The sequence below is a fragment of the Triturus cristatus genome, chromosome 3_2, assembly GCF_964204655.1.
Source record: "Triturus cristatus chromosome 3_2, aTriCri1.1, whole genome shotgun sequence".
Lineage (NCBI taxonomy): Eukaryota > Metazoa > Chordata > Amphibia > Caudata > Salamandridae > Triturus > Triturus cristatus.
In genome coordinates, this window is record NC_140584.1 from 163,359,596 (window position 1) to 163,386,263 (window position 26,668).

Sequence of the window (26,668 nt, forward strand, 5' to 3'; positions counted from 1 at the left end):
ATTGGTCACTGAGTGCAAAAGCTGACAATATATCACTGTTCTCAACCTTCTGATTATCATCTCTTTGATCAATGACATCACCCCCAGATTCAGATGAGTTCACAGTGACTACTCAAAAGTAATAATATCAACTTGTTTGTATATAGTGTATGTGATTGTCGAGTTACTGAAGCCCTTAATCAGAAATATCTGTATACACCAGGCAGGAAAATGTCCATCTCCGAAGTCAAACACCGGAAAAGCCACAACTGGAACCAGTCACAAACCCGAGGTCTGCAGGCCAAACCACAAAATGTCCGCCTTCCTAAGATCTCCGATCTGGTAGCGTAGTCTCGCATCTTCCTTTCCTAGGTCTATCTGTCTTTGATGTCAACATCTACCAGTGAAAGAGTATTGAACTCCAGGTGGAATCCATCATGTGTCCTCAGACTCGAGGCCAGGGGGAAAACCATGTCAGTGTCAGCACAAAACCTGCCAGGAATGTGTCTTTCTTCCATAAGGTCTTTGCCAAAGTCTTCCTCTGTGACAAGATCACGCAACACTGTGTGGACTAACCCTGGACCTTTGAGTTCCGAGCAGACCAAAGAATTTGCTTGTCCCATCTCGCCCAATAAAGAAATGTGAGTTTTTCCCAAAGTTTCGCTCAAATAGCTAAAGCTGCTGAGTTGCTTAGATGACTGCTTTAAGTACCCATTGACTCCAGCCGGTGGAGGGGGGTCAGTCTTGCAGAGCTCAGCTTCTAGCCGCATAGTTCTTTGGAAAGTGACTGGAAGGCCTGAGATGCTCTGGTTATCGGGTCCCTCACACATAACTTCATTTTGACTGGGGTCAATCTTGAGCTTTGATTCTTTCAAGTAACCCTGGCTCGCCGCATTCGCAAGATCCAAGCCACATTTATTCTCGTTACGCTGCTTCCGATAGCCTTGGCTCTCTGTGCAAGCAAGCTCGCTTGACTTGGAGGTGGTCCCGCTCACGCAGATGCCGCTTTCTGTGCCGGTCCAGTTGGATTTTGGAGGTCGAGGCACTACAGGAGACTGATCTGGGCAGCCCAGCGATGGAGTCGGGAACCGGCTCTCATTCTCCAACGAGATCTTGTCACCACAGAAGCCACTGTCTGTGCTCAGCCGAACTGGGGAGCTCTTCTGGAGCATGGACAACTTCTTTATTGACTCCTCATCCAAGCTCACCACCACGTCCGCAATCCATGCAGGGGGCTGCCATTTCTCCATCCAAAGCGAGCTGGCTTTAATGGGCGATTTCTGAAATGGAAAGGAATGAGTTAACGTTTACAGCATGGTCGAGAGTGACTAGTGTGAGAAAGTTCATGACACTGGTTATTATGTGCAACAAATTAAACATTGGAATTTTTACTCAAACTATATGGGCAGTGTATTCAACAAGGGAGTTTTTGTTGTACACACTGTGATATGGTGCTTGCGCCAAGTGGACTGATCAGTTGGTGGGGCTCATCATAAACACCTCAGGGCAGTAGTACTGCCGTTGTTGTTTCTCCTTCTAACACTATTCTGATCGCAAAAACACAGATGTTGACAGCTAAAAGTGCGTTTTGTTACATTGCCGACAACTCTCTAAAAGGCTGCTAATTAAAATCATTCACATATTGCCAGGCTTGCCATTTAAAGGTCCCTGGAGTGTGGCAGAGTCCCTATAGAGCTGGAGTAGAGTCAGTCACATGCAGGCTTGCCTTTGAAAGACACTTGCAGCAGGGGCAGTCAGTCACATGCAGGCTTGACTTTAAAAAAAAAACACATGGAGCAGGGGAAGTCAGTCACATGCAGGCTTGCCTTTAAAAAAAACACATGGAGCAGGGACAGTCAGTCACAAGCAGGCTTGACTTTAAAAAAAACACATGGAGCAGGGACAGTCAGTCACAAGCAGGCTTGACTTTAAAAAAAACACATGGAGCAGGGGCAGTCAGTCACATGCAGGCTTGCCTTTGAAAAACACTTGCAGCCAGCGGCAGTCAGTCACATGCAAGCTTGCCTTTGCAAAACACTTGCAGCAGGGGAAGTCAGTCACATGCAGGCTTGACTTTGAAAAACACTTGCAGCAGAGGCAGTCAGTCACATGCAGAGTTGCCTTTAAAAAAACACTTGGAGCAGGGGCAGTCAGTCACATGCAGGTTTGCCTTTAAAACACACTTGGAGCAGGGCAGTCAGTCACATGCAGACTTGCCTTTCCAAAGCACTTGCAGCAGGGGAAGTCAGTCACATGCAGAGTTGCCTTTAAAAAAAACGGTTGGAGCAGGGGCAGTCAGTCACATGCAGGCTTGCCTTTGCAAAACGGAAGTCAGTCACATGCAGAGTTGCCGTAAAAAGACACTTGCAGCAGGGGCAGTCAGTCACATGCAGGCTTGCCTTTGCAAAACACTTGCAGCAGGGGAAGTCAGTCACATGCAGAGTTGCCTTTAAAAAAACACTTGGAGCAGGGCAGTCAGTCACATGCAGGCTTGACTCTGAAAAACACTTGCAGCAGGGGCAGTCAGTCACATGAAGGCTTGCCTTTGCAAAACACTTGCAGCAGGGGCAGTCAGTCACATGCAGAGTTGCCGTAAAAAGACACTTGCAGCAGGGCAGTCAGTCACATGCAGGCATGCCTTTGCAAAACACTTGCAGCAGGGGAAGTCAGTCACATGCAGAGTTGCCTTTAAAAAAACACTTGGAGCAGGGCAGTCAGTCACATGCAGGCTTGACTTTGCAAAACACTTGCAGCAGGGGCAGTCAGTCACATGCAGAGTTGCCGTAAAAAGACACTTGGAGCAGGGGCAGTCAGTCACATGCAGGCTTGCCTTAAAAAAAAACACTTGGAGCAGGGCAGCCAGTCACATGCAGGCTTGACTTTGCAAAACACTTGCAGCAGGGGCAGTCAGTCACATTCAGAGTTGCCGTAAAAAGACACTTGGAGCAGGGCAGCCAGTCACATGCAGGCTTGACTTTGAAAAACACTTGGAGCAGGGCAGTTAGTCACATGCAGGCTTGCCTTTGAAAAACAGCAGGGCTGAGGCAGTCAGTGGCATGCCAGATGTGCCTGTAGATGGAGGCATGCAAGCACTAGGCCTGAGCTGAATTAATGCCCAGCAGTATCTGACATGGGACTGACTTGAACCCAGCACCAGCAGTTTTCCTTAGCCAGTGCTCCCTCAGAAAGAGCCTCAACTTCACAATATTCCCTGCCCCATTATTGAACAGTCAGTACATGCACCCCCGCAGAATACCGTGTTAGCAGATCCCGGTATTTTGCTGACACAGAATAGACTGGCTGATCCGAAGTACTCTAAAGTCTCCACCCTCTTCCCTTTGGTACATGAACAACTTTAAGCTAGTGTTGTAAGATGAGCCCAGGACTCCAGGGCACCCCTTTGGCTTTAAGTTAAGTGAAGAGGTCTGCATTTCCTGAGCAGCTGCGGGCCCCCTATGCAGAAGGAGGCTCGTGGAATACTAACGAAGTCCAAACTGTCTGTCTGACTGTGGCGATGATATCACGCACCCACGCACGCCTGGCTAGGAACGTAAGCACGCAGCAGCTGGAGAACAAAGAAGGCGTCTGGCCCCAAGCCAGGACCTCGTTCAGAATGACCTGGAGGTATTAAGAAATGCTTCCGCGGTCACGAGCAAGAGACTCTGCTAATGCAAGATGGCGAACAGCAATCATATGGCATCTGATGTAGCGCTTAAAAGTTTGAAAATTGTAGGGGTGCATTATACTCACGGTTAGTCGGCACCCGCATATAATCAAATGTGTACTCAGGTATTTTGTGTGCAATGTATTATGAATTGTATAACCTATATTGATTTTAATAGAAGCATTAGCTATGTACAAGCATCTCATGTATATATTGAAGCAATGCATAGAGCTTAGTCCTTTTTTTTGAACAATGTGGTGTTAGAAATGTGTAACTTAGACTTCGTGTCTGTGGACTGTTTAGTTTGACCACACATGAAAGAAAGACGTAAATGTCAATACTGTGATTTAAACCTGCTTGTGTAACCGAAGTAGTGGCCAGAATTCGCATATATCGTTGAGGCGAAAGGCCTGGTATTTTCTTATGTTAGCCAAGGGCAATAGGCCAAAAAGGATTTATTCCAGTAGAGGTTTTAGGCTGTAGTAAATTGCAACTTGAAAGATGTGAAGAATGTCTGCTTTGCATGATCTCACCCCAGGTGCAAGGACAGTTGCTCGTTAGTAGAGAAGCTCTTTGTTCACAAATTGACTTATGTAGTAAAAGCCAGACATGGGAGTGTATTGGAATGTGCCAATCGTAACTCCTAGTGCGGATGGCGTCTGGGACTCAAGGCCAAGCGATGGACGATGGAACTGGACAGCGCTCTGTGGAAAATTTCTGAAAGTCGACCCTGCAGAAGAGGAGGCGCAGAGGGCGTGTTCTGAGTTTTGGGGTTCTGTATTAGGGACAGCGCCCCGAGGGTGGAGGCAGTTCAGAGCAGCCCAGAGCAGAGGAAGGCTAGGCGAAGGGATAGAGGGGGCAACTTAGACCAAAGCTCTCTAAGTGAAGACTTCTTATGAAGTTTCACTCTGACACCTTTTATTCGATGAGGGTCTCAAGGGATTGCTAAGTAGGGATGTCATCTAGTGCAGAGTAGGGACAGAGATGGTATGGTTCAGTGTCCCTAGTATCGACATTTTCTTGGTGGTGTTCTACCTCATGCTTTTAGAGATTGTACTTTGTTATTTTTAGCTGTATGCGGATTCTCCGTAGAGTAGCTTTTGTGTTAGTGCCTATGTACTTGTTGTGCCTCGTATTGAGGACTTTGTATCTGCAAATCTTTATGCTGATAATAAAAACCAGAGAGCCAAGAGATTAAGTCTCGAGTCCTTGATTATGGCAAATTGCGGACAGTAATTTTGATAATTGTGTTTTTCCCTCCACGCTATTGGGCAAGTAAAAAGTTCCATCTGACCAGAGTGGGTTCCAGTAGATAATTGCGAGATACTAAAATGGGCCGGAGCAGTTGGTAGCAAACGAGGATGGTTTCTTACTGATAGCGAGGGAAGATTAGATAAGGATAAGTGACCCTTGAGGCCCAAGAGACGATAAGTGATGCTGAATCATCAGATGGCGAGCAGCAGACGGCAGCAGATGAGCATCGACGGCGAGTAGCAGCACGGCCGAAAGCAGCAGTTCCAGGAGTGAGTATGAAAATGAGATGTTGTAGATTGCGGTGTTGATTTGTTGTGTGATGTCTTGCGGAGTTGTTGTGTATGTCGTGTGATTGTGAGATCAGGCTGTGAGCGCGCGCAGCCCGGGAATTGTGGTGTAGAAGACACCTGAGATAGATTTTGTTGACCACCCAAAGGAGATCGTGAGGTACCATCGATCACCTGGACCGAGATAGGGGGAACGAATGCGTGTGTGTATGGCAACTTAACGCTGGTCGTGGGTTGTGGTGTGCAGATCGGAGTGTTAGTAACCTATCAGAGGCGATCTGTCTGGCCGGACGGGGGCAGACGGGCGCCAATTGAGGTCAACAAGGTCGAGAGACTGTGGACGAACAGTCAGAGGCTGTGGACGGACAGCCAGAGAAGTAACTTAATTGGTTATTTCAGTGTGTGAATGGGACGTGAGTAAGCGTGAAACGAGTTTGGAGAAGGGAACTGCTGCGAGCGAAGGAAGGTGACGTCAGAGAGTGTCGCGCTGTGATAGGCCGGTTGGTGTGAGTCGCGCTGTTATTGGAGGAGTCGAGAACAAGAAGTAAATAGAGCGCGAGATCGAATTTGCTCATTATGAAGTGCCTTAGGGCTTTGCGAGAGTTGTGTAGAGGCGATAAGCATGTGGTTGTTCGTGGGGGAGAAGAAGCCCCTCCCGAGGATACCCCGGCACATTACATGGCACAGAATGTGGGGTTACATACTATAGTTTGGATCGAGAATTGGCACAAGGTTACACAAGGCGAAGGGGAACTAGCTTTCCCGAGGTATGGCTCATTTAGACTAGCAGTGCTGTACCAACTGAAGACGGTGATGGGGTCCTTAAAACCCTTGCCAAGACCAGCACAGTTTGAAGCATTACATGCGTGGATTAGAGCAGCGCATGATAAGGAAAAGGGAAGAAGTCAGGAGAGAATGAGGAAGTCGATTAGGGCATTTCAGGATGCCAAGTGGGACGCAGCGGAGAAAAGATGGAGAGTGCAGACAATTGAGGAAGCGAAACTGTATCCCGCGCTAATGGAGGAGACTGGGATAAGGCATGGGAAAGCACAGAAAGAGGAAGATAGTGATTCTGATGATGGGGTATTGCAAAGATTGCTAGACGAGAGACCACCCCCTTATAATCCAGATGAAGCGGATGATAGGTGGGGTGAGAGGGGAGACTCTAGGAGGGTAACAATCCAGCCTGAGACCCGAGTGGAAGGGTTGGTTTCGTTTGAAACCGCGAGTTCACAGGGTCAGTCTGAGTCTAGTGGGAGGATTGAAAGAGAGATGAGGTTACCGGATGCCTTAAGGGTACCGGTCACCATTGGACCGATTGTGTCGATATACAGTCCGGAATCAGAAGAAAGAGAGAGGTCAGAAAGAGTGGCAGAAAGAACGAGGAGAGAAAGCGGAGAAAGTGAGTTGGAAGGGGCAACGGCCCGACCTCCAAGCCCTGTACAATGGAGTACACCATTAGCAGCGGTGTCAGACACATCTAGGGGCGAAGAGGACGAGAGACCGGTGAGGCCGAGGACTCTGATGGAGTCGAGATCAGATTCAGGGTCATGGGTACCGCCAAAGAAGCAAATGAGCTGGAATATGGGCCGAGCGGGGACAACCCCAGTTGCCTTTACGAGCCATTCTGCTCCCATAGAACCACCAGAAGAAAGGAGAGAGCAGGAACCGGAATGCGAGTATGATGAGGGACGTGGAGCAAGTTGTCAGGTCTTGAAAGGGACCTTGAAGGCAGGAATGATAGATGTAGTAAGACTTAAAGCAGAGGCGGATGAAATAATATATGGGAACCTACCTCTTGAGAGAGTAGTGACATATACTCCAGATGAATTGCTTTTTGTAGCAAAAGATGTGACTCGTAAAGCACGAGCGGCACATGAGAAACTGGCGGGTTTGGCTAGAAAATATGGGGTGGATCTATCCAAGACTAGAGCATTACAAGGGAACCATAGGATGCATTGTACTGAGCGGGAATTGGAAGAGAAAAGAGTGGTTGGTCTAAGGTCACATACTAAGGAACTGATTGTAGCTATGAGAATATGGCTGATGCTTGACAAATGGCAAGAGAAATGGGCTAGGAAAAGGAATTCTAGGGGAGCGAAAGGAGGGAGCTCTGAAGGAGATTTGCAGGAGGTAAAGATCCTTCCCTTGAGAGAGGTGGCGAATGGAGGATATGTGCATGTACCATGGAGCAGGGGGGATTTGGCATCATTTACGAATGATTTTCCCAGGCTCAGGGAGAAGCCTGCAGAGTGGTACAAGCAAGTTGAGCGTTTCGTTAAAATTTCGAAGGTGTTGTGGATAGATCTGAACACCTTATTCGATATCGTGGTTCCGGGAGATCTGTGGAACGCATGTAAAATTGCTGTTGATTGGCCGGACTATGAGCCTGATAGGAACATAGTTACAAATGGTCCGTCGCCCGTGGTAATGAGGCTGTACGATAAGGTGATTACCTGGTTGAAATCGAAGGTTTCACCCCAGGACATCGATTGGGTGAAGATAGACAGGACGGTGCAGGAGCCAAAGGAGACAGTACATGAATTTTATGAGAGACTTCTGAAGGCTTTTAAGCAGTACAGTGGTTTAGATGAGCTGGAAACGAAGGACATGGGACAGTTTGTGTCTAAGTTTGTGCTGGGTTTGAAACCCGAAGTCAGTCTCATGATACAGCAGCATTTGATCTGTTGGCAGAATAAGCCTGTAGATGAGATCTTGCGGTATGCTAGGTACTGCATGGATGAGATTGAGTCCAAGCACAAGAAGATGAAGGATAACTTATTGCTTATTCAGATGCAAGCTGCTCAGGGACCGCCGAATGGGGGCCCAGTGGTGCGGAGACAGGGAAACTACCAGACAGGGAATCAGAACGCGCAGGGTCAGGGAAGGCCGAGGCCCGTTGACCCTAGGACAGGCATAGATGTAGCGATCTTGAAGACGACTGCTTGTCACCAGTGTCACCAGGTGGGACATTGGAGGCGCGAGTGTCCCTTGAACCCCTATAATCAGCCGCAGACGGAGGGAGGAATGGGCCAGGTCCCTGGGGCAGAACAGGTACAGACGGTGACTGTACCGAGAATGATGCAAGGGGGGACCGGCGTCTCGCAGGTGCAGGTTCCCCAGCCACCCCGGATGCAGAACATACAGCAGGGAGCTCGGACTTATTTGCAGATGCCCATGTTCGAAGTAGGAGAGGAGAGGGATGCAGATTTGCTGGCGCAGCTAAGTTTAGGTCAGGATGATGATTGCCTACTTAGGGCTATTCTAGAGGTAGATCAGAGAGGACCCTTTGTGGAAGCAGAACTCGATGGACACCCTACTACCTTTTTGGTAGATACGGGGGCTACCAGGTCAACTATAAGGTCAGCAGTAATTCCGGGGGTAGCCCTTTCGGGGGAATGCATACAAGGGGTTGGAGTGGCGAATAAGAGGCTAGTGAGCCCCTTAACGGAACCGATTCCAGTCAGGATAGGAAACTTTAGGGATCGACATCAGTTTGTGGTGTGCGATTCTAGTCCTGTTTGTCTGTTGGGAAGAGATTTGCTGTGTAAGCTCAATTGCACAATCTACTGTACCCCGAAGGGAGTAGAGGTACAGACAAGGGATGATGACGCGACCTTTAAGGTTGCAAATCAGCGGGTGTGCGTGGAAATGTACCCGGCTTTGACAGTGGAGGAGCTTCCACCGGATTTGAGGGAGTCTGTATCGACCGATGTGTGGGATCTAAGCGGAGAGGAGATCGGCTTAGTCAGGGGAGTGGAACCAGTGAAGATACAGGTTAAGCCAAACGCGGAATTCCCGAGAACACCCCAGTATAAACTGTCGCCTGAAACAATTGCAGGGATCAAACCTGTGATTGAGTCTATGATTAGGCAGGGAATACTGGTGGAGATCATGGGTAGTCCATGTAACTCACCCATTATGGGACTGCAGAAACCAAGTGGGAAGTTTAGGATAGTGCAAGACCTGCGGAAAATAAACGACATAGTTGTTCCATGTTGTCCAGTGGTACCGAATCCATCTGTGATACTGTTCCAGATCCCATGCGAAGCTGGATGGTTCACTGTGATTGACTTGTGTCAGGCATTCTTTTCGATTCCCCTACATGAAGAGAGTAGATTTCTTTTTGCATTTAGGCTAGAGAATCGGATATTAACATGGTGTCGTATCCCACAGGGGTATACGGAGAGCCCGTCAATTTTTAATCAGCTCTTAAAGAAGAATCTTGAAGGTCTTGTGTTGCCGAAAAACTCTGTTTTGGTGCAATACATTGACGACCTGCTTGTTGCGTCAGAGACAGAAGACGCTTGCAGGGTCGATACCATTGCGTTGTTGAATTTCCTGGGAGAGAACGGTCACAAGGTGTCTCCAAACAAGCTGCAATACTGTTTACCTGAGGTACAGTATTTGGGGCACAGAATTGAGAAGGGTAAAAGGAAAGTGTCTCCAGATCGCATTGATGCCATTCTGAGGATGCCAGTTCCCTCGACACAGACGGAAGTTAGAATGTTTTTGGGAATGGTGGGCTATTGCCGCCAGTGGATCCCAAACTTTTCCTTTGAAGCGAAGCCTTTACAGCGGTTGACGCGAAAGGATGTAAGTGATCCGGTACCATGGGACGACGACTGTTTGAAATCATTTCTGAGGCTGAGAGAAGCCTTATGTAGCGCTCCTGCGTTGGGAATGCCGGATTACAACAAGGCATTTGCATTATTCTGCTGCGAAAGAGAAGGTTGCGCATTAGCAGTGTTAACCCAGAATCATGGAGGTGTCCGTAGACCAGTTGCTTATTTCTCAGCTACTTTAGATCCAGTAGCTTCTGCGTTGCCCGGATGTCTCAGATCCGTTGCGGCAACAGGTGTCAGCATCGAGAGATGTGAGAGCATTGTGATGGGTCATCCACTTACTGTACATGTGCCACATTCTGTTGAATTGTTGATGACCAGGACTAAAACACAGCACCTCACGAATAATAGGCTGACTCGTTATGAGCAAGTTATCCTTGCAGCCGATAATGTGACATTGAAGAGGTGTGCTGTTTTAAATCCTGCTACATTGTTACCTGTTCCAATTATAGATGAGAATGAAGATTGTGTGGACCATGATTGTCTCGATGTGACTGAACTATGCACCAAACCAAGACCTGACATTGTCGATGAACCGCTCCCAGTGTCAGATGAGATTTTCTTTGTAGACGGTTCATGTTTAAGAGACAGTGTCGGTCGACTGAGAGCAGCGTTTGCTGTATGCACCATCACGGGTGTGGTTGAAGCCGCTTGTTTAGAAGGAGTACACTCCGCGCAGGTGGCTGAGCTCATTGCCTTGACTCGTGCCTGTTTGGCAGCCGACCAGATCCGTGTAACTATTTACACGGACAGCCAGTATGGGTTTGGTGTGGTTCACGACTTCGGACAGCTATGGTCCCAGAGAGGGTTTATGACGTCTTCAGGTTCACCCATAAGAAATGGTGAACATGTACGGAAACTGTTAAAAGCATTGCAAGGTCCTGATGAAATTGCTGTTGTTAAATGTGCTGCCCACACAAAGGGAAATGATTTAGTCTCGTTGGGAAATAACTACGCTGATGAAGTAGCCCGATTCTGTGCAGAACAGGGATGCAATTTCACTGAGACCCACGTCGAGGAAACTGGGGAGGAGGTGGTGTACGGTCAGATGTTAGCAATGGCCGACTCATGGGAGGAACTGAAACAGCTTCAGGAAGGGGTCTCGGATCAGGAACGTGACAGCTGGATACGAGCGGGATGTGAGAAGGGAGATGTGGATATATGGGTTTCGAATGATGGACGAGCGGTGTTGCCGGAAAGTTTGTTGAATCCCATGGCGAGGTTGATACATGGTGCTGTACATCTGGGTAGGGATGCCATGATGAGAGTGTTTCGTCAGACTTGGTACAATCCGAAGTTTCGTGCAGTGGCTGAAACTGTGTGCCAGAGGTGTGTCACTTGTCAACAGATGAATGTAGGGAAAAGAACCGCTGTGACTTTGAGCCACATAGGGAGGTCAGGGGGACCTTTCAATAGGATGCAGTTGGATTTTGTCGAAATGCCGAAGTGTAATGGGTTGAGGTACATATTAGTGATAGTATGTGTCTTTTCCAGGTGGGTGGAGGCATACCCTACACGCAGATGTGACACACTCACAGTAGCGAAACTATTATTGACAGAACTCATTCCAAGGTACGGGTTCCCGACGTCCTTTGAATCGGACAGAGGAACTCATTTCCACAGCGAAGTTATGAAGTTGCTTTGTGCTGCTCTGAATATAGACCAGAAGTTACACTGTAGCTATAGACCAGAAGCTTCAGGGATAGTGGAGCAGGTGAATGGAACTCTGAAGGCTCGGATGGCGAAAGTGTGTTCGTCTACGTCTCTGAAATGGCCTGATGCATTACCTTTGGTCCTTATGAGCCTCCGAAGTGTGCCTGATAGAAGGACTGGGTTGTCTCCCCATGAAATCCTCATGGGAAGAGCGATGCGTTTGCCTGCAATACCTGCCACTGCTCTGATAAATATCACTGATGATATGATCCTGGACTATTGTAAAGGCCTTGCTGACGTGGTCCGTTCTGTGTCTCAGCAGGTGCAGACAGCAACGGTTCCAGCTGCGAGTGACCGGTGCCACGACTTGGACCCAGGCGATTGGGTCCTAGTCCGAAAGCACGTGAGGAAGAGTTGTTTGGATGCTAGGTGGCGCGGCCCTTTCCAAGTGATCCTTGTCACGAACACAGCTGTCAAGTGTGGAGGTTTACCGAACTGGGTGCATGCTTCTCATACCCGTAGAGTCCCAGCACCCTTGGAAGATACAGCCCCTCTCGAGAACAAAGATCCCAGTGAGCCGACAGAGCCTCCTGAGAGGGCCAGTCAAGCTGTAAGGGTTGCTGAAGCGGCTGCTGGTGCACTGAATCGTATTGGGGAAGAGCGTGAAAGGAGTACTGACCCAGAAACCGGCGAAAGAGCAAGAGGTGCAGTGGGTAGTACAGAATCAAGTTCTGCCGAAGAAGAGGAGGTCAGTGCACAGGGTATCGAAGGGAAGACCGGAGGCGTTACCGAAGCAGAAAGGGTTTGGCCCGCAAGACAGAACCAAGTAAACCTGAGGTTGGCTCCGGACACAGACCTTGCACCAGTTTCGGAAGAACCAGAAGAAGAATCAGGAGACGAGGAGAATCCTCAAGGTGGTGTGAGAAGGTCCAAGAGAACTCGAGTGCCAAGTCGGAAGTACGCTTCACCAGAGTGGGCATATCAAGTGACTGATGCCAGGGTTACCGAGCACGGGAAGGTTGAGGTCGATGACGTTGGTCAACAGTGTCCCGCTCCAGAGGGTGGAAGTACTGCTGAAGGTTCCGGGATTGGAGATCGAAGGAATTTTGACGATTCATATTCCGAGTCCGCCATTCCTGAGTGTCATTCGAGGTATGATCTTGGACAATTTGGAGTTCCCGACGTTCACGACTGTGCCAGACCCACAAGAACTGATCATTCTTAAGCTCGAAATATTGCAGGGAGTCTTGGAACTGTTGGGACCAGCGCTTATGTTAGATTGATTTGAGAAGGTTGCAAGCAGAGAAGAAGATAACCTAGATCCGAGCGGAAGAAGAACAAAATTAGGGATTTTTCCGTTATAGAACGAAGAAAAGTTAGGGAGGTTTGCCTAAGTTCACGAAAGAGACATTAATGAGAAAGAGACTTACCCTTTCAGAGACTGTATTGGACACTGAGTACATTCCGAAGATGGCAGATCCTGCAAACCCACATCGTAGGGCTAAATTGATAATAGGCACATTGGTAGGAGTTGTGATAGTCACCATATTTGCGGTAGTGATAAGTTCATACATGGTGGCTCACAGGCAAGAGGGGAAGGTTCAGGGAGCACCCACACCTATTACCCCAGGGCAGAGAGGTGTCAGTATCAGAGAACAGGAAATATCGAAGTTGAGGGATGATCGCAGACTCCACATGGATTTATCGAGGGGTGATTTCAAGCTTAATGCGTATGCAAGGCTGCTGTATGAGTATGTTGATGCGATGGATGTGAAGGATTGCTATGTGTGTATGCAGTTGCCTGCTTCAGTGGATGAGGGTATCAAGTATCATCATCTCCCATTGACATATGGGATTTCTTGTAGTTTATTGCTCAGTTTATTTTATGACAGGAGACAGTTCGAGTATTTCTTTTCAAATTTTGACACGGTACTTCCTGAAGTTCCAGCAATCAAGCATTTGAACAAATATGATTCTAGCAAGAAAGAGGACAGACTCCTAAAGTATTTTAGACCGACTATGAAGTTGGATACGGCGCATGCTCACAGGAATAACCTGACATGTGCGTTATCTGAGATAGAGAAGAAATTCATAGACCAGGTAGAGGACAGATACAGACAGTTGACCCAGACACGACACACCGGAGATAGCCCAGTAGATTGGACAGACGAGGAGAGGGCTCACAGATCCAAGGGAAGTTATGGACCAATAGCGTTAGATGAGGTACAGAGAGGGAATTTGTGTATTGGACGGCCTCAATCCGATACGGATAAGGTCGCAGTAGGACATAGCACTTGTTCTCAGACCTTTACAGTGGAAGCTTCTGCTAAGAATTTTATGGTAGGTCCAATAGAGGTAATTCCGACAGTATATTATGTATGCGGGAAGAATGCTTATGTCAGACTACCTGCGAATTGGTATGGCATATGCTATTTGGCTATCATATTCCCGAAGATCTATCACACCGAGGACTTGGAGTTGTTAGAGACGAAGCGACAGTCTAGGAAACGTAGGGCTACGAACGCCGGTGCAGTGATTGGGGACATATACGGAGCAATGATACCTAGTATGGGTGTGGTATTGAATGATGTGAAGATTAGGAGGTTGGCGACTGTGGTTGATGAGTTGTCTATGAACACGGCGAGATCTTTGTTGTTGGTGGCTGGAGAGATGTTGTCGATACGGAATATGGTCATGCAGAATCGCCTTGCTTTAGACGTATTATTAGCCAAAGAGGGCGGAGTCTGCAAATTATTGAAGGTTCAGGAATGTTGCACATATATTCCAGACAACACGAAGGAGATAGGGAAGTACATAGATAACATCACGACTATTCACAAGGAGATTATGGATTTGACGGAGGAGAATGTGTGGGAGAAGATTGGATTAGGATTTGGAAGAGTGGGAACTTGGTTTGCGAATTTGGGAAGAGGATTTCTGGGATCAGTGTTGAAGCCGATTATCATTGCTGTGGTTTGCGTGATTTGTTTGTGGGAATGCGTGAAGGCATGGAAGTGGTATCAAGGAGGCAAGGTTGAAAGGGCTCTTAAGGCAAACGAGAAAAGGATGGCGAAGCTCCAGGAGCAGCAATATGAGAGTCTTAAGAGACTGGAGGGAGTTCGACATGGCAAGATTATGACTAGCGCGGTCTAAATCAGTTCTAAAGAAGAGAAATGTAATGGTGTGATGACGGGTGTCATCAAAGGGGGGAACTGATGTAGCGCTTAAAAGTTTGAAAATTGTAGGGGTGCATTATACTCACTGTTAGTCGGCACCCGCATATAATCAAATGTGTACTCAGGTATTTTGTGTGCAATGTATTATGAATTGTATAACCTATATTGATTTTAATAGAAGCATTAGCTATGTACAAGCATCTCATGTATATATTGAAGCAATGCATAGAGCTTAGTCCTTTTTTTTGAACAATGTGGTGTTAGAAATGTGTAACTTAGACTTCGTGTCTGTGGACTGTTTAGTTTGACCACACATGAAAGAAAGACGTAAATGTCAATACTGTGATTTAAACCTGCTTGTGTAACCGAAGTAGTGGCCAGAATTCGCATATATCGTTGAGGCGAAAGGCCTGGTATTTTCTTATGTTAGCCAAGGGCAATAGGCCAAAAAGGATTTATTCCAGTAGAGGTTTTAGGCTGTAGTAAATTGCAACTTGAAAGATGTGAAGAATGTCTGCTTTGCATGATCTCACCCCAGGTGCAAGGACAGTTGCTCGTTAGTAGAGAAGCTCTTTGTTCACAAATTGACTTATGTAGTAAAAGCCAGACATGGGAGTGTATTGGAATGTGCCAATCGTAACTCCTAGTGCGGATGGCGTCTGGGACTCAAGGCCAAGCGATGGACGATGGAACTGGACAGCGCTCTGTGGAAAATTTCTGAAAGTCGACCCTGCAGAAGAGGAGGCGCAGAGGGCGTGTTCTGAGTTTTGGGGTTCTGTATTAGGGACAGCGCCCCGAGGGTGGAGGCAGTTCAGAGCAGCCCAGAGCAGAGGAAGGCTAGGCGAAGGGATAGAGGGGGCAACTTAGACCAAAGCTCTCTAAGTGAAGACTTCTTATGAAGTTTCACTCTGACACCTTTTATTCGATGAGGGTCTCAAGGGATTGCTAAGTAGGGATGTCATCTAGTGCAGAGTAGGGACAGAGATGGTATGGTTCAGTGTCCCTAGTATCGACATTTGCTTGGTGGTGTTCTACCTCATGCTTTTAGAGATTGTACTTTTAGTTATTTTTAGCCGTATGCGGATTCTCCGTAGAGTAGCTTTTGTGTTAGTGCCTATGTACTTGTTGTGCCTCGTATTGAGGACTTTGTATCTGCAAATCTTTATGCTGATAATAAAAACCAGAGAGCCAAGAGATTAAGTCTCGAGTCCTTGATTATGGCAAATTGCGGACAGTAATTTTGATAATTGTGTTTTTCCCTCCACGCTATTGGGCAAGTAAAAAGTTCCATCTGACCAGAGTGGGTTCCAGTAGATAATTGCGAGATACTAAAATGGGCCGGAGCACATCTGTCAAGTACGCAGACTGCAGCAACACCCAACCCGGAAGTCAAAGCAGACAGGCTGGGTGCAAAAATGTGGTACGGGGAGTGAAGGCTAGAAGAACAGCCCTTTTCGGGCTGGAACAGCTGAAGTTAATGGACAGATTCGATGGTCCTAAATTCTGGTCATTTTAAACACTGGGAGCGTTGACATGGCCTTTTGGTTCTGTGAATTGGACAATTGTATTTATTCCTGTTATCTGGTGTTATTAACTTTTTTATTATTTCATACCTTCATTCAGGTTATGCAAAGGCAGAGTTCATTCTGGTAAGAGAGCAACAGAGACTAGATGCTTCTTAGTCAGCTGAATGGCTACTTGCTGGCCAGCCTGTGCTCTTTATAAGCCTTTGATTCTCGTGACGGGTTCCAGAGCTGGTACTGACAGACTGATACCTGTGCTGTTCATCAGACCCTTCTTGTGGCTCCATACCAACCCTATTCAACCCACAACAATTTGTGGGCTATGTTAACTTCAATTTGAGAATCATTTCGTCACCACAACCTCGCCTTCTCTACTAATATGTTTAAAATCTTTCCTCAAGTTTTGAGAAAGCCCCAGGGGTGCGTAACCTAAAGGGTGCGAAACGCATTGGGTGTGAAATGCTCTCCTTTTCCATTGTTAATGGGAGCAATCATCTCAACATTGGACACTGCAAATAGCATCATTTGATATTGAATAAAGTTGTTGCCTTGTTCCCTTCTACTGTTTATGATCCGCCTAAGAACAAACACTCTTAATTATTATCTATGGTTTTCTATTTATGACATATCACCAATATCTCTCTCATATAAAATAATATATATATATATCGCCTCCTGTCCGACAACCTCCATATCCACCAGGCACAGACCGCAATCCTTTAAAAAAAAATCTTTTTTTCACTATTTCTGCCGTTGTATATATAATATATATAACCAAACTATTCTAGACGTTTTATGTTCTGTTATAAAGTAATGAAGTCGATAAGGTGTACGTTGATAAGATATGTGCTGCATTACGCTAACTGACTTGGCGAGTCAGACCATACGCGTTCTTTTGATTTAACAATTTCTGGGCTTGAGGGCATCACTCAAGTACTAGTGGATTGCAGCATGATACCACAGGTTAGTAAGCATACAAATGTGGCTATTGCAAGGCACACTAGGATTAGGGGCCATATTTTTTCTTTTTTGCTCCTTATAAGACAGCTGAAATTAGACATCTTGGTCAACCTTCGATACTTTTATGACGATAAAAGGTGGCATGCTGGCCAACCTCCGATCTTTGATCCTCCTATGAAAGCTGAAAACAAGATTGAACATCAACTTTTGATCCTTCTTAAAAAGCTTAAAGGAGGCCCGATTACCCTTTAACCCTTCTAAGTCAACCAAAAGAATATCTGACAGCCAACATTTGGTCCATTTTAGAAAGCTGAAGGGAGGCCTCATAGGCCACCTTTAATACTTCTATGAAAGCTGAAAGGAGGTCTGATGGCCAACATTTGATTCCTCAAAGAAAGATGAAAGAAGGCCCCATGGTCGAAGTTTGATACTTCTGGGACAGTTGAAGGAAGGCTCATTGGTAAGTCTTTTATTTTCTGAGCACTGGAAAAAGATTTGATGGTCTGCTTTTCATTCCTGCACAGGAACTGAAACAAGACTCAAGGGAAAGCCTTTGATCCTTAATAATGAGAAGAAAAAGGACTGGGGAGAAGCTCGTCACATAAATAGTGTGGGATGTGTTTGCTAGATGCGTTATCAGAGCTATGAGAATCCCAGTGTGATCAAAGCAGTAAGGCCTTGCCTCTGTAAGTGTAGGTAAGAGGTTATAGAAAATCAAAGTGCTTGGTATTCCCAACCTTATGGGCCTTAACCCATGAAAGAGAGGGAGCAATGCGCCACAGAAGAACATTGTGGTGCCTGCCACGGCTGGTACACACCTTAAATTGTAGGGCTAGCGTGGCAACCTCAGCTTTTGTGTCACTGCGTGGGGATACCATCTGGACATGGAATGTTTCCCTTGATACATAACATAGCTTCAAAGCTTTTAGGCTTTTCCATTTTGCCTCTATTGAAAGGTCTTTAACTCTTATTATTTGCGGCACTCCTGAAAAGGACTTTTAGGATGACATGGTTTGAAACTATCCATTAATGTCATTCACCTACGGTGAGACCTAAGAAGCTCTCCCATTCCAATTACCTCCATCGGGACTCTTACACCCGCTTACTTGTCTTAGCACATCATCAGGCTTCTGGTGGAGGAGCAAAGGACTGGATTTCTCTGGGCTCCCCCTACATGTAGGGGGCTCTTACTGTACAGCTCATGGTCAACTGGCATCTAGTGAAGGAGGTAGGTCCATCGGAGCTCTATCCACGTACAGAGGTCTGTCACTAAAGTGTGCATCGCCAGGCTTGTAGAGGAGGAGAAATGACCCCATGAAGCTTCTCCCATGTGTTGAGCTTTCACACAATAAAGTAGATTACCTGGGCTGTGGTGGAGGAAGCAGAGCCCTCTCCAAGCCTCAGAGGATTCTCTCTGCAATGTGTATGTCACGTGCGGCCCTCCGTCAATGCCCAGTTCCCAGTAAGAGACCGATTCCACACTTTAAAGCACTTTTCCCGGGACTACAAGCTCGCTGTTCCATAAAGACCTAGTCCTTGGTGCATGGCAGGTGACAACAAACACACTAGATGAAACACATAGACTGTGAAGGGGTGGATAGCCAGGTGGGTGATATCTTGGAGCTCAGTTCACCCTTTGCCAGTGATTAATTTTTAAAAACATAACTGCTGGGGCTCTCATCAGGAGGTAGCTTCGCACCAGCCCATTTCTCATGTTAGCGCCGCCTAAAACAGAACCAACTACTGACCATGAAAGCTGGGAGAGAATGTGGCATAATGGCCAGAGCTGCCGACTTCGGAGCTGGGGACCCAGGTTCGAGTCTCAGAGTTGGTTCAACATCCTGTGGTTCAGGGCAATTCACTTTATCTCCCCGTAAATGAATGTGTCCTTAACCGGTGCTTATGAAAAGCGCTGTTGTTGATGATTAAGTGCCGGTGCTCAGCATCGGAACCCACCAGCTCAACTTAAGCGCTGCGCTCTGATTAGTGAACCACAAGATAAAATAAACACGCACAGAACTTTTGATGCATTTAATAAAACTCATGACGTACTAGCATTTCCGGTGTTTTCATGGGTTTCTTAATGTAGAGACAGACGAAGATATTGCCAAACACCAGCAGCATGCACAGCACGGTGATGCAGGAGAAGGCGGTCAACACTATCACACCAGTGCGAGCTGCAAAAAAACAATACACGGCAGAATCAGACTTCTCGTCAGCGCGTACACGATAAGCAAACAAGTATGCAGTAAGCTTCATGGTTTACCTTATTTACATTTGATTTTTTTTATATATTGAGCAATCCAGGCCCTGAAAGACATCACCTGAGCAACTAGAGTCGAAAAGAATGCCCAGAGGAAGAAAATGTATGTATATTGTAGTAAAGCAATGAGGTGGCGGTAGCTGTCGCTAAGGCAGTAAAGCCGTAAAATATGTTTTTGGGTAAATGCCGACCTGCCCTGCACAGTCTTAAAGAATGTAAAGTGAGAAAACTATCTGCATTGTATTAGGAAGGTGATTACAACTTTGTAGAGTAACACAATTGCGTAGTGGGACAACGGCAGCTACTAGAGCTGCCCAGTGTGTCGCACAGGTGCCAGAGAAGCCAGGGCCAGGTAAATAACACAACATTTGCGCCAAGGTGAGGCCAGTTGAGGCAGGCAGTGTGCCATGGGCCCTAGGGAAAGAAAAGAAATGGGGCCCATGGACACTGCTTGAACTGCGAAATGCAGCAACAAGCAAGGTTCGGTGGGTCCCCGGGACTCTGAGTAAAGTGCTAATGCGCCTGCTGCATCACGCTACGCCCCTGGGCGAAATCCACGCATAGGAGAAACCAGCACTGAGGCCAGTGGAGACCTGGGCAAGGGGTGTGAGCCAGGTATATAACACAGATCAGGTGCCAATGGAGGCCAGTGCAGGCTGGACAAGACTGACAGCTAGATAAAGGAGAAAAGAGTGCAGGTGCCAAGGTGAGGTCAGTGGAGGCCTGGGTAAGGGTGCAGGTGCCAAGGTGAGGCCAGTGGAGGCCTGGGTAAGGGGTGTGAGCCAGGTATATAACACAGATCAGGTGCCAATGGAGGCCAGTGCAGGCTGGACAAGACTGACAGCTAGATAAAGGAGAAATGAGTGCAGGTGCCAAGGTGAGGTTAGTGGAGGCCTGGGTAAGGGGTGTGAGCCAGGTATACAACACAGATCAGGTGCCATTGGAGGCCAGTGCAGGCTGGACAAGACTGACAGCTAGATAAAGGAGAAATGAGTGCAGGTGCCAAGGTGAGGTCAGTGGAGGCCTGGGTAAGGGGTAACAAAATGTTACCCAGTCCCGGGGTAAGGCCAATAGAGGCCTTGGCATGGTGGACGGCGAAGATCGGTAATGTGTCGCTCCTCTATTTTATATTGTAGATACTGTACAGGCTCCATATTTATAAATGAATAACTCTATTTCAGTGGGAGCCATTTTAAATATAGTCTCTGGGCTCATAAGAAGCAGCGTCAGGGTGAAGTGCTGCACAAGGGAGGCCTCTTACCCTCAGCGGGCACAGATGCACAGTGCGCCTCCGTGGTGATGCCCAAGTTGAGCCTGGATCTGATCTCGGGGGCGACGGTGATGCAGTACTGCTCCCCCCAAGTCAGGTTGGACACATCAAACTCTGTCGACTCCTCGTTCTGTGTAAACTGGAAGACAAAAAGGAAGACAAAAAGGAAGAGTGTTGTGTACCGCTGTATCAGTGCAGTCATGGAAAAGTGCAGACCGTAGACACAAATTCTCGTTGACGACCAGAAGTAGGCTGCAAGGCGGCTCGAGGCTTGCATTCCAAGCAGCAATATGGCTCACGGGCCTAACCATCATTACAACAGGAGGGGGGTGTTTGACCTAACTTTACTGCTGATAAATGAGCAATTTGATAATCCCAAATGGGATCCCGCCAACGCAAAGTCAGCAATGAGGTTGGGAAATTAAGAACAATAAACTGAGTAATAGTGACATCTGTTATTTACATTGTATAGACATGACAAAATGTGATATGAAGCACTATATATAAAAAACAAGCTGTTGATATTATAGCAGAAAGTGCTGGGTTCCTACGCCCAGCAATGAGTGGCCTTCTATACCCCATTCATGGCTGCCTTTTTACTATCCAGCAAGAAGGTAGGTGGGCTATTTTTCCTTCCTCACGTTCGGGTCAATGACACTCTTGCTACATCAGAGGCTGGGAGTCTATGCCTTCGTTTCAACTAAAGGGGGGTTGGTCTGGTCTCCAGGAAAACCAAAAGTCTGTACTCTGTAAATAATTATGAACTCTGGGACACCCCCTGTCACATAGACAAATGCAATGTGGTTTTCCCTCCCATATCGGTACCAGCCTTAAAATGTAAGTGACCACTGTGACTAACTTTCTTGCAGACTCAAACGCCTTTTAGAGGCGAGTCAGGTATAAGACTGGCTCTGTTTCAGTCTAATCAGCATTACTGAGGGAAGTCCAGCATGTGGTTGACTGGGCGTGTCCTAACCCTATTGGCCTGTCAGGAGTGATTCTGATATGTGTACAACACTGCCACCGCTCCACTGTCCTTTCTGAATCATAAGTTGCATATAAGACTGACACTACCCCACCTTGCTGCACAGATGAAAGCTTGGCTTGTAGGCTGACCCTCAAACCTAAGGAAATCAGGGATGAAACCTGCCCGCTATGCTACTTATTTACTGAGGGGGGAAGTGTGGACATGGCCGGCTCTAGGGCGTTGCCACTGGCGTAACGAAACTTGAGGGGGCCTCCCTGCAAGGCACATGGAGGGCCTCCCTCCAGGCTCAATCTGGAGCTCTGCAGCCAGAGTGCTGTGCTGAGGTGGACCCCCTGGAGCTTGCCCCCCCCCGCACCGCGAGGGCTGCGGGGCCCTGTGTTACGCCCCTGGGCGTTGCAACCGGTGCCACTGCACTGAGTGCTGACTTTGCATGGGGATGCCTGTTTGCTAGTTTATATTGTGCTTAAAAGCACATGCTGCCGCGTTCCTGGCCTCCAGCAATTTTCAGGCAACAATTAAAATGTCAAGAAAACTCCGGTGATTAATGTTGTTCCTGTCGAGATCGGAGTTTTGTCTAGAAGAAGCTTTGACTCGTGGAAGTTTCGATTCATGGTAAGGTAGCGCAGAGGGTTAATATGCCTGCTGCAAAGAACATTTATCATGCAGATCACAAAGTGAATATAATGTAAACAGGTCAGAGGGTTACTGCTTTTGTCAGAGACTTTCTTCTGTTAGTTGCAGTTTACAGTGAGCTATTAACTGTCATCAAAGAAATGTGTGCAGATTTCAAGGGACAGATTAGAGGGTATATTTTTTTTCTTACCAGACTTTCATTATTCTAATGTTGCAAAAAGGTTTTATTTGGCTACAAATCAGTTATTGTTAGAGAGCCCCAAACCTTTATGTTACATTTTAAATTCAGCATGTGTGCTTCTCCAGACCAAGTACTCTTCAACTATACTGCCTACCTGTGTGGATGACATGTGAATCTACCCCTTGCTGTCCCCTGTCTTATGTAACATGTCCTATACACTGATTTACTCACCTATGATTGATAGTCTGTGTGTAATGTGTGTGAAGTAAAGTGCTCTGACACCCTTCACTTTTATGAGTGACGCTATAAAATTAATGAAATGCATCTGTGAGAGAGTGTTTATGGAGACTGTTAAAGGGTGGTCGGGAGGGAATCCGTGGCGGAGGTGGTCATCGGGAGCACCAAACATTGTCGCACTGGGCGCCAGCAGTGCTAAATCTGGCCATGAGTGTGGAAGACACTAAGAGACAACATAGACAGCTGCAAGTGCCTGGAAGTAATACAGCAAGACGAGTGGTAACATTTGGAAAAGCTGGGAAAGAATAATAAGGCCTTTGCTAAAAGTTCTGAAAGTTTGGACTTAGAACCTTGTTCATCTCTGGAGAAATGGGAGGACGTTGGAGCTCTCGACAAGGACCCTATCTCAATGAGCAAGATTTGCTGGTTTGTCTCGCAGATTCTGTCCCAAAGCCACAAGATTTCTGTGGAAGCATCAGTACATTAACAACAGGACCAGTGTAATTATGTGGATTGGGAGGACCAAATTATGTTGCAGAGTTAAATAAATATTGTGGCCAGAAAAGGCAAATTATACTGCATAATGCTGCACATTTTTTGTCATTTATACAAATGTTGACATTATTGTTCCAAATATTTTGACTCACTAGTACCAGTTTAACACCCAAATACAGAAATAAAGACCTGAAAGGTCAACCTATCTGAAGAGCTTTCCACTTTGTGGCAACAAGTGTCAACAAGTTTTTACTAACATTTGATCCGTTTCAGCTAGAAGCAAGTTTTTGGGTAAAATCTGCAGCAGATAATAATTATGTGGCAAATCCATAATTATGAAGAAAACACCACAGACTGAGAATCGCATAATTCCAGGGGGCCGGATTATCAGCATCCTCCTGGGAGGGTGCAGCACCTTCTCGGTAGGATCCTATATTGTATTAGGGGGAGCCTGACCTCTCCCCTTTAGTATCACCCACGGTGCAGTAAACCCCACAATGCACCGCCTGAACAGGCCTTACCAGCAAGTTATCCGAAGTTCGGTTGATGTACACGCGGTAGGCCCGGTTGTACTTGAATATGTCCTCATAACGCAGGGTGATGTTCTGCCACTGCAGGGCAGGGAGGCGCAGTGCCACATGGATAATGTTTCCCTCCACTTTTAGGTCCACGTCAGGGGGAGGGAGTCGGACTGCGAATACAATCGAGAAAAGCGCCCATGAGACTTTGAAGGGAAACCAAAGACGGTGTTTGAATGACTGCACAGCAGTGCTCCAAATTCATGACAGACAGTACCATCATAACTCTGCACGTCGGAGGGCGGCAGAAACACAGAAATAGCAAAGTATCACCGCAGTATAGTGTTACAAAATCACAGCATTATCACACGAATGCTGCGCTATATTTCACCATAAACACAACAATGCCATAGTAATACTACACAATATTGCGACAGGTACAAAGTATTTATTATAGGAAATATCTATTAAAACGCAGGCCTTACATCATAGTACCTTTACAACGCAGTCAATACCACAACTGCGACGTTTCCACGAGTTCCATTACAATGCAAGTCATTCCAACAACTTGCTTTAGGGAATGCGGTGTTGGATTTTAAGTCCAACACCTTCCCTACTGATACACCGACTGCAGTTGTAATAGTAATTTAAACCATTCCGAAGTCCAGCGCTTCCCTAAAGCAAGTCGCTGTAATGACATGCATTGTAGGAGACCTCGTGGTAACGACACAGTCGTAGTATTGACTGCATTGTTTAGCCACGCGTAGTTTTTGCATGCGTGTTAACAGATGCTATACCAGATACACATTATGAGCATAGTATCACTGCACTTACAGTGCAGCTGTTCCATTCCATCACCATAGCAACACTCCTGTACAGCATGACTTGTCAACAGTTTCAGCACTACTGTGTGTTGCGACAAAATCCCAGCATTACTGTAAGAATTCTGTTCTTCGGTGCCCCAGAAAGATAGTATTACAATAGTGATAGCATTACAGCAGTAATACAATAATATGAGCCTTACAGCATTACAATAATATTAAAAATAGCAATATAATAGTAATGGCATTACAATAGCAAGGCAGTGTTACACTAGTAATAGTGTGCCAGGTACACAACACTATCACAGTAAAACTGCACTATAATCAGTGCTTTAAATGGGCCGGTACTCACCGGTACTGAGTACCGGCACCTCTGATTTTTTTTTGCCGTCAGTACCGGCACTTCTCTGTAGCCAGGGAGAGTGCCGGTACCATGATCAGCACGGCAGGCGCAGATTAGGTTTCTCTTCCAGTGCAGGGCAGATGCAGCTCTTCTTCCGAGGAGCTTGTAATGAGTTAATCTGTTTTAGTGACATAAACGCATTTATCGTGTGCTTTGATATGTGCTGCAAATGGTACAAAAGTCATTATGTATGATCATATCTTGCCCTTAGACCCGCCCTAGCCCTGCCCACTTGCCACACCTCTATTTTAGTGAGTACCTGCACTTATTTTTTCCCATTTAAAACACGGACTATGCACCCGAGGTGCATCAATCTGCCCTGAAAACTGAGCTCTAAAATATTTCAAAATCACAGCATTACCCTATAAATGCTGTTCAAAACTGTACCAAACGTGCAGCGTTACCAGCACATATAGGCTACAAGATGCAACGGTCATGGTCCCGTACCTTGCTGAGGGATGAAGCGGCTGGTTCTGGTCCAGTTCGAAGTCTGGTTTCCGGACACGGCTTGGACTCTAGCGTAGTAGCCCTTGCTGAGAGCCAAGGTCTCCACTGTCAAGTCGCAGGTGTGACCCATGACCCGAGTGCAATGCGCTGCTGATTTCCAACCATCACCATACCTGCAGGCGGCAGAAAGTACAAAATGGAGGATCTCTGCAATCTGTTTGGTCTACAGTACCCAAAGGGCAGGCCAGAGGAAGGCAGCCATCATGTGGGGCCGATGTAAAGGATACATTTGTGGCAGCAGGGATTGAGTTTGGGCCGTAGACTGACCTACACATTACACCTTACTTTTGGGCTACCATTTTGGGATTCATTTCAACACATTTTAAGGACAATGCATATCTCGCTCAAACTCAATCCCCTAAACTCATGGATGTTTTAAAACTATTATTTTGTTAACTCAAAGAGCCCTTTAAAATTGGTTATTTTCACCACCTATACCGGAGGTGTTAAGTACAAGTGAATATATTCTATCCTATATGTAATGCGTAGCTCTAGAGTTGTGCTCAGTAATCTAGTGTGTCTCAAACACAACCATGCGACATCCACTAAAGTAGGGCTCGAGTCGGGGTACCACGTGGGTGGACGGCGTCCCTCCACTTATTTTACCAGGAGATCGATAACTGGAGCAAATGGAGCCACACCTTCACTCTTTGGCCTCTCTGGGGCGAGATCGGAGCTCATTCAGAACGCTGCTCACGCGCTGGCTTCTCTCATGCAATCGCATCTAAGGGGTGAGCGAGGGGAGGCAATGAGTCTGATGGTGCAAGCCACCTTTCATGACCTCACTTCCTGTCGTGACGTCAGCGTCCCCCCACTTCTTTTGTAGGTCTCGCCTGAGCCAGCGCTTATAGCGCTGCTCTGGCGAGAGTTTTAGTAAGCGGGTTTTGGAAGTACTAACGTAGTGGCTTTTTTCAGGCCTCCAGCTTGCGTTTGTGATGTCATGCACGCGCACAGCTGCTATCCTAGTTTCTAGCATTCCTTTCCCAGCATGGCCGGCTTTCCTCCCCCTCTCTCACCCGCTCCTCCCCCTCCCTTACTGCACGGAAGAGTTTCGTGAGATGCTAAGTTCCCCTCTTACTTCTCTTCCTCACGCAAGCAAGCAAAAAGCGCTGTTCAATCACTTTACATGGTACCACAGTACCTTTATTTAGTTACTATTTTTCTTTTATTTACAGACTCTAATCGTAATTCTTTTTAAATAAATTACGCTTGCCCAAGCAGATATTCCTGT

The 26,668-nt window shown here is 46.8% G+C and overlaps 1 protein-coding gene across 1 annotated transcript in view; it reads right to left on the reverse strand.

The window, feature by feature from the left end:
* Positions 1-280: 280 nt before the first annotated feature.
* Positions 281-26,668, reverse strand: part of IL10RA (interleukin 10 receptor subunit alpha) — a 48,984-nt gene continuing 22,596 nt past the window's right edge. Inside the window, 6 exon segments of the mRNA XM_085647428.1 lie at positions 281-443; positions 446-1,259; positions 19,174-19,298; positions 20,646-20,793; positions 23,710-23,879; positions 25,378-25,550. Coding sequence (XP_085503554.1) covers positions 415-443; positions 446-1,259; positions 19,174-19,298; positions 20,646-20,793; positions 23,710-23,879; positions 25,378-25,550 — 1,459 coding nt within the window. The 3' untranslated portion in view covers positions 281-414.